The 7,556-nt window shown below is 41.0% G+C and overlaps 1 protein-coding gene across 2 annotated transcripts; it reads right to left on the bottom strand.

Moving 5' to 3' along the window:
* Positions 1 to 378: 378 nt before the first annotated feature.
* Positions 379 to 7,035, bottom strand: and2 (actinodin2). 2 transcript variants are annotated; one of them, XM_036005654.1, is made up of 6 exons: positions 6,905 to 7,035; positions 6,283 to 6,373; positions 4,609 to 4,653; positions 3,067 to 3,230; positions 1,518 to 2,411; positions 379 to 1,292 (listed from the first exon to the last, which is right to left on the bottom strand). In XM_036005654.1, the coding sequence occupies exons 2-6, from the start codon at positions 6,353 to 6,355 to the stop codon at positions 891 to 893; spliced, it is 1,578 nt and encodes a 525-aa protein (XP_035861547.1). In that variant the 5' UTR covers positions 6,356 to 6,373; positions 6,905 to 7,035; the 3' UTR covers positions 379 to 890. The 2 variants fall into 2 exon arrangements, with proteins under 2 accessions (XP_035861547.1, XP_035861546.1); XM_036005653.1 differs by having other exon boundaries at positions 6,283 to 6,370; positions 6,905 to 7,010.
* Positions 7,036 to 7,556: the final 521 nt, after the last annotated feature.

The following is a 7,556-nucleotide window of genomic DNA, read 5'->3' as shown; positions in this document are numbered from 1 at the left end:
TGTGATGTACTATCATTCAAAACACATATTTTGTAGATTATGTGTGAATATAAAATATGCAGATGTAGCAGCAATGGGCTATTTTTAAAGTGGTGGGACATAAACTGGTGCCAGCTGGCACACTGAGGCTCAACTACGTTCTGCATGTTGAAACATCTGTAGACTGATGTGATGAAATGCTGTGTGCAGAGCAGGCTCCCTCTAAAATGGTGAAAAACATTCAGAATATTTGTTGGATACTTAAGCAGTGGTGTTTTGCTGCTATCATCTTGAGGTGTTATACTTTTATCTTTAATCTGCTTGTGACCTCAGTGTGCGGATAATTCAGACATAATAGGATAATTAAACCTCCAGAAAGAAAACTCAGACATTTTTAAAATCTTTTTTATTTAGAACTTTATTAAAACTAAACGGATGAAGCATTATGAGTTCAGAGTTACAAAAAAATGTGGAAAACAACATTAAATAGGGTAACTCAAATGGAAACAGAGAATGTACAACAGAGAGAAATTCTTACCCGCTAACACAAATTCAAACTACCCCTTATCTGTCTACACATCTATACATACGACTCTTTTCTACAAACATACACACATGAAGTATTTAATACACACGTTTAACATGTTCTATGTTGCTCGGCCCTCTTCAATTTTTCCACATTTGTAAAAACAGACCAAAACTAGGATACCTTCAGATTTTCTGGGGAAATCAGATTCACTATTTAACAGCTGCAATATTTTCTGATTGATTTTATAGTTTTGTATGGACTTGATGATATTGTGAAAGCTTGTGGTCCATCAAGTCCATAACGATTAGGGACTACAGAGTGAGTTTCAATTCTGCTAGGTAGATTATCTAGTAGGTGTTGATTCTGTTGTTATTTCTGAAATCTACTTGTGCTGGCTCATGACGCCCCTGAGGAAGTCTTCAAAGCGTTGGACAGCAACCTCCTTGGCGGGCTCATCCGCAGCTTTATCCTCAGCAGCTGCGGGCTCGTCAGCAACAGCGGCAGGCTTAGGGCGACGCAGGCGGCAGTTGTAGTCGTACTCAGGGTCACAGTCTGGGTTGGGCAGGATTATGCCATCCTTGTCTGGCTTCGGGGCCTCGACGCCGGAGGTTGAAGCAAACTTTCCGCAGTTGGGGTCGAACGGATGGCAGAAGGGCTTGGCTGGAGCCTTGATGTCGGCTTTGGCCTCGGGGCCAGACTTCACCGGGGTGCAGTCTTTGTCATAGTGCACATAGCAGTCGTAGCCCTCTTTGGTCTTGCCATGGATGCCAAGCTTGTAGCGGACCTGGTTGATTGATCGATTTGTGTTTTTGGTTCAAAACAGATGCAAAGCAGATCATAGATAGCAAGTAAAAGCATTATGCAACACCCATTTCTTTTAACTACATCATTTAATAAACCAAATGAAAAGGAAGAGACAGTTAATTGAACCACTCAATAAGCAAGATTACACTAGATAAGTCAAAACATTTAACTATTCTATCTGAGCAGCAGGACTTCAAATTCAGACCTGGTGTTGGGGGATCTGTGGAGCAGGCCTGCGCAGGGCAGCGGCGGCTGCCAGTATGCAGAATGGGTCATAGCGAGGGTCACAGGCCAGAGGAGCAGCAGGAGGTGCGGGCTCATCCTTGGGTGCATACTCCAGTACGGGCTTGGTGAGGCCGGATAGCTTGGTGGCGGTCAGGGGGTTGCAGCCACCGTCAAAGAGAGGGTTGCAGTGTTGCTCTTTAGGGGACCCCTCTGCAGCGAGGGTAGCAGAAGCAGCAGCGTTGGTCACACACAGAGGATCAACTGCTGGGTCACAGCTGGGGTAGAGCAGGTGGTAGAAGCCAGTGGGGGCTTTGTGGACCAGGGGGGGCATGCAGTAGGGGTCCTTGGGGTCACATTTGAGGGCGGCGTAGGATGGGGCTGGGCCTGGTGCTGGGCGGTAGCCATAAGCTGCCCTCAGGTGATACTGCAGACACTCCACATCTTCAGAGTTGCAGATCCTCAGCAGCTCAGACCTCTGCTCAGCGCTCAGGAAGGGCTCCAAGACGGGGGCGTAGTAGTAGAAGCCAGTGGGGCTCTTCAGGGGCATGGGCAACATGGGGGTGAGGATGGGGGCTGGCACCTTGGCTGGAGCTGGCTCAGGCTGTGGGGCAGCTTTGGGGACAAGGGGGAAGAGGCAGTAGGGGTCGAGGTAAGGATTGCACATCCTGATGGCACCAGACTTGATGGGGGCGGGCATCACCAGTGCAGCCTTTGGCTTGCTGGTGGACTCAGAGATGCACTCTGGATCATCGGAATCGGCACAAGACTTGTAGATTTCACTGAGGTGCTTGAGGTAGTGGTTGAAAGTTGGGCCCTCCTCTGACCTGTGCTTGTTCTGCAGGTAGGCCATATACAGACGATCCAGATCCTCAACCTGAAATATTGGGCGAAACGGGGACAACATTAATAAATCTTCTCTGATTCCATATGATTTACATGCCATAGAGATTAAAACTAAAATAAAAAAACAAATAATTTGAACAAAGCCCTTGATAGATGAACACTTTCACACAAGTCCTCGGTTCTTTTTCAGCTCACTGTCTTGTTACTCATCCATACTGTACAGCTTGACTCTTGTTAAACCACAGAGCTTGCATGCATGAGAAGAATACATGTCAAAATACATGCTAGAACATGACTTGCATTGAAGAATAACTTAGTATAATAATTCAATTGTATTTATAGTGTTGTCTCGCAACACTTATAGATAAAAATAGAGTAGGTCTACGCTTTATAATTTACAGCATTTGGTGCAACAGTGGCGAGGAAAAACTTCCTTTTAAGAGACAGAAACCTCAGAACAGAACCTGACTCTTGGTGGGCGGCCATCTGACGCTGCTTAGAGGGCATATCAATACTTTTATATAATCATGGTCAAAAGCTGTTTAAATCAGTCTTTCTTTAAATGTAAATGTATATATATATGTATATATATATATATATATATAAAGCAAACTGTTTATAAGGAAAAACAAGCACTGTTTCATAATTAATAACTAAATAATTAATGTCAGACAAACTCTACTCACTCCCTCCTGGTTGTGGCTATCCATGAAGTACTTGTACCATCCCCAAAAGTCCGGCAGGCGTTTGAACTGGGGCACAGCCAAGACGGGGGAATTCCTTCTGTTGCGAACCAGCGTCTTCAGGCTCTCCATGGCCTCAGCGTTCACATCATCAGACACTACAGGCACTAAAGGGGAGACAAGGGGAAGAGAGTGGACTAAATTAGGTGTGATGAAGCCAGAATTACAAATGATGTAGTAAGATAAAATAGATACTGTATTTTTTTAATCTGTTGAGTATAAAAGAATTGTATTTTTATGTCGTCAGACTCACAATGATTTATTTTCACTATTTACTATTTACAGGCACACACAAAAGTCTAACTTATGTTACATACATTCATTTATATGCATTGTATTGTATGGAAATTGTGTTAGTGTTTTTTTATTTAATCATGTAAAGTTATTCTATATGTTTGTATTGTGATATTTAAGTCAATAAACTAACCAGCTTACAGTGAAAATTAACTGTGTTTTAAAATACACACATGAGTAGCAACATCATATAATTAAATACTTAAATATGAAATTAATAAGAGTAGTTGTCTGTACACTACATGTTTAGCTGGTTAGCTTAGCTTAGCATAAAGATTGGATATAGGGGGAAACAGCTAGCCTGGCTCCAGTCTTTATGCTAAGCTAAGGTAATTTGCTGCTGGCTCCAGCTACATATTTACTTTACAGACACGTGAGTGGTCTCTCAGAAAGAAAGCGTATATGGTTATAACTACTTCTTTAAGATGTAAAAGATTTATGAGCTAAGCTTGTTTGTGTTTCGTTAAATACGTGCTTAGAGATGTTGTGTTGTAATTTTTGTTCTGATCTGTTCATAACCGAATGGACTTTTTGTGTGGAAAAGATGTACAAGATGTTCCTTGATATTTCATTTGAATAGATGGACTATCATATTGTTTGTTTGATGCTCCTGTTATTTTACCTCCCCAGGAACAACTTAGAATCCATATAAAGCAACCCAATACAACAACATCACAAACTGTACCCTCTCTGAAAGCTATAACTATAACTACTATTCTCTGAGACACTGCCAACTAAAACTGAACACCATAACATTCACAAAGGTACTTGATGAAAGGGTTATTTGATTGGATTAGGGCTGCAACTAGCAATTATTAAATTTAATTAATTAGTTAATTGCTTGGTCTATTCTAAATGTCAGTATAAAGTAAATAGTAAAAATGTCCATTCCAGACTCTCAGATGCCAAAGATAACTTCTTTAAAATGCTTGTTTTGTACAAACAACAATTATTAACCCCAGAATACTCACTTTTGTATCATATATGGCAAATAGAAGCAAGAAATCCTCACATTTGAGAGGCTGGAAGAAGCTAATTTGGGCCATTTCCCCATGAAAACGATTAATCGATTATGAAAATTGTGGCCAACTTATTTTCTGTTAAGTTTTTAATGTCCACTCCCCAATTAATTTGTGACTTCAGTGACTATAACAGCCAACGTGTCCCACATGCCACGCCACAGGTCCTTACCTTCCCCCTCCCTGTACTTCTCCACTGGAACAGCCCCCAGAAACTCTGTAAAACACAAGCAGCAGCCACATTAGCAGCAGTAGGGATGTTAGCTGACTGGGACCAGATGTTGAGCTTTCCCTAAACATCAGGAAAACGCTGACTTGCTAGTAAGCCCCTGGGTGAAACACGGCAGGTGCTGGGGCTCTGGCGCCCCGACACAGGCAGCATCCTACAGATTAAAGAGCCCCTCCTCCTCCTGCAGACCCCCACCATGCCCCATGCACGCTCTATTAGGCTTTGAGCCAGACTGGTGGAGCTTGTGCAACTAATGGGGGCCTCCTTAAAGTTAACCTGTAAAACTACAAAGAGTGGGCCCTCACACAAACCAATTTTCAATACACTGTAAAAGTGGAAGGTGGGAGGGGACTCGTCCGTTTACATCCCTGTTTCCACATGTGGAGTGTCTTCTGTTCCACCGGTTGTTTCCTTCAGAAGTTACGACTACGAGAAAATAAACCAAGTCAGCTGATTATAGCAGAAACTTACAGTCCTTCTTTATTCTTTATTAATGCGGAAAATATCCCAGAGAAGCAGGGATACATGTCTTTTTATGACTTTAAAAAGATGTACAGGCTGCCTTTCACACCAACACTGCATTTGATCACCTCTGCCAAAAACAGGAAGGAAGGAAGATGATTAAATAGATTAGAAAGAAAATAAAACTAGTTACACAAAATAACATTTATGTAAAATACTGAATACTTTTACCTCCTCAGGCCTCTAAAAATCCTTCAAATGAAATAATCTGAGAAGGAAACATAACGCTTTGGACTGTGAAATGAAAAACATAACCTGTGATAAGGGGTTGCTGTAGACACTAAAACCAGAGAGGTTTGGAAGCACTGATCTAAGTGGTGTTTCAAAGTTGCCTCACTGCCACAAATATTATTATTGTGGAGAAACTCTAAATGCAACAAACTTAATTGTTAATTCATTTTATTGTCTGCCTAAAAACTGTCAATTTTAAAGATATTTGTTGTAAAATTTCAGAATTAAAAAAACATCCAAGTATCATTGTAGAATGTGAGGTCAGTTTCATTCCCCAAAAGATCTCAGTATCTTCAGTGATGTGACTACATCTCATGCATGTGCAGTTATAAATGTTAAGAGAAACAACTACCATTTCATTAGAGTACATTTCCATCTGTCTGCTAACTAAATCTTTAGATCAGGGATCTTCAACAGGGGGCCCTCAGAGTCAGTGTAAGGGGGCCTCCAAATTATTGTATAAGTTTTTTCAAAAACTGAAAAGTCTTAACATGAATCCCACATATTATTAGCAAATATAAAACCCCACCGATGATAGGCTTACTGGCCTACAGGTAAGGTAGTCACTAAGATAGCATCCACAGATACAGTTCATCCTAAGGATTCACCGTGCTACATGTATGTTTTAAGTGTTCTATGCAAAAAAGGTATGTATAAAGGCTTTAGGCCGCCCTACACATTATTGTAGGCCCAGTTTAATATGCAACTTCATTTTATACAATATATGTAGTAGGGGGTCCCTTATCCATCTCTCTCTCTTAAGGGGTCCTTGGCTTAAAAATTGTTGAAGACCCCTGCTTTAGATTATCAGAGAAAGTCATAGATGCATTTTAAATCAGTTAAAATGTGTAAATCAAGTCTCACCTGGTAGTAAAACAATAGCTAACAGGAATCCTGTGTGGATCAGGGAAGTCGATGGTCGTCCAACACGTGACATTTTCTGTTTTATGTGCTTCCTGAGGTAAAAAGACAGAAACAATATTCACTGATAATGTTGTGACAGAATTGTATTTTTTAAGATACTTAATAAAGTATGAGCCTCTGACATGATACTGTAATATTACAATGCAACTAGACTTGGATTGATTTCTGTGTCTTGTGTTAGATATTGAAATGAGAAGACAAAGCACTCGGAAAGCTTTAATGTAACTGGCTGATGCCAAGACAATAGAGAGGATTGGGGGCATGCTGTAATAAAGCCTTTTCAGGGATTACTGAGCAAAATAAGACTTTAGTTATGAATAATAGAATATCAAATAAAGCAACTCAACTGAACAATTAAACAGCCAAGAGCTTGAAATGTTTTTTGTGTCCGTTAATTACAGCCACTGTGCTCAAAAAGAGAGATTGTCTTCTACAGTTTCACACATTTGAGGACTTTCTCATTTTTCATCCAATGACAGTGAAGTTGCAGACAGTTACTGTGGCTCAATAAACTACAGATATATACATTTTAGCAACATGCATTATTCGCATCAGTCCTTACCTGCAAAAATGCTGAAATTTTGGCCTCTGGATCCAGCGCCTCTCTGGATCTAGCTTCTTGAGGGGGGGGGCTTGCTGCACTGTATCTGAGCTGTTTAAAACCTTTACCTATGGGACAGACAGACAGGGAAACATTTTAAAGGAGCCCCCTTGATCATTAAAAACAAAAAGGCATGTCATACGGCTCCAGCATGCTGGTAGGCGCTCCAGGATTGGCTCCTGCGCTGCCATCTGTCCAACCAATAGGGGGCCTGTAATTAGGAGAAGTAAGAAGCACAACTGCTTTCAGTGAAGCAACATTAACAAGGTGCCATTTAGCGCCATGTTTCTTTCCTCACAGGTTTGGAATTTGGGGTCAACATGCGAGGTGACACTAGATGATTTTGAGATTCTAAATTTATATACAGTACAGCTCAGTGGGCGCGAACCTAAAAACTGTAAGCTGTTAAATCCAAACAGCTTGAAGCGTCTGTTACAGGAGAGCAGATAAAGAAGTGCCTGAGGCTATCACAGAGGTAGAGCTGATAAAACTTTCAGTGGAAACAGTAGAGCAAGATGTAGTCCTGATGATACACAAGAAGAAAAAAGATACATTAAACAGAATCTAGCGGTAAATAACAAGAAGTACATAACAATAACCTCCTCTACTCAGT

This window comes from Sander lucioperca, chromosome 9 (genome assembly GCF_008315115.2).
Source record: "Sander lucioperca isolate FBNREF2018 chromosome 9, SLUC_FBN_1.2, whole genome shotgun sequence".
Classification (NCBI taxonomy): domain Eukaryota; kingdom Metazoa; phylum Chordata; class Actinopteri; order Perciformes; family Percidae; genus Sander; species Sander lucioperca.
Note: the sequence above shows the minus strand (reverse complement) of the source record. Positions and strands in the feature narration are given on the sequence as shown.

Excerpts from the sequence above, each read along its gene's own strand:
- and2 (XM_036005654.1), bottom strand. The coding sequence starts at position 6,355 with ATGTCACGTGTTGGACGACCATCGACTTCCCTGATCCACACAGGATTC. Across the intron at positions 4,654-6,282 it reads AGCTATTGTTTTACTACCAG|AGTTTCTGGGGGCTGTTCCA; the intron begins GTGAGACTTGAT and ends TGTGTTTTACAG. Across the intron at positions 3,231-4,608 it reads GAAGTACAGGGAGGGGGAAG|TGCCTGTAGTGTCTGATGAT; the intron begins GTAAGGACCTGT and ends TCTCCCCTTTAG.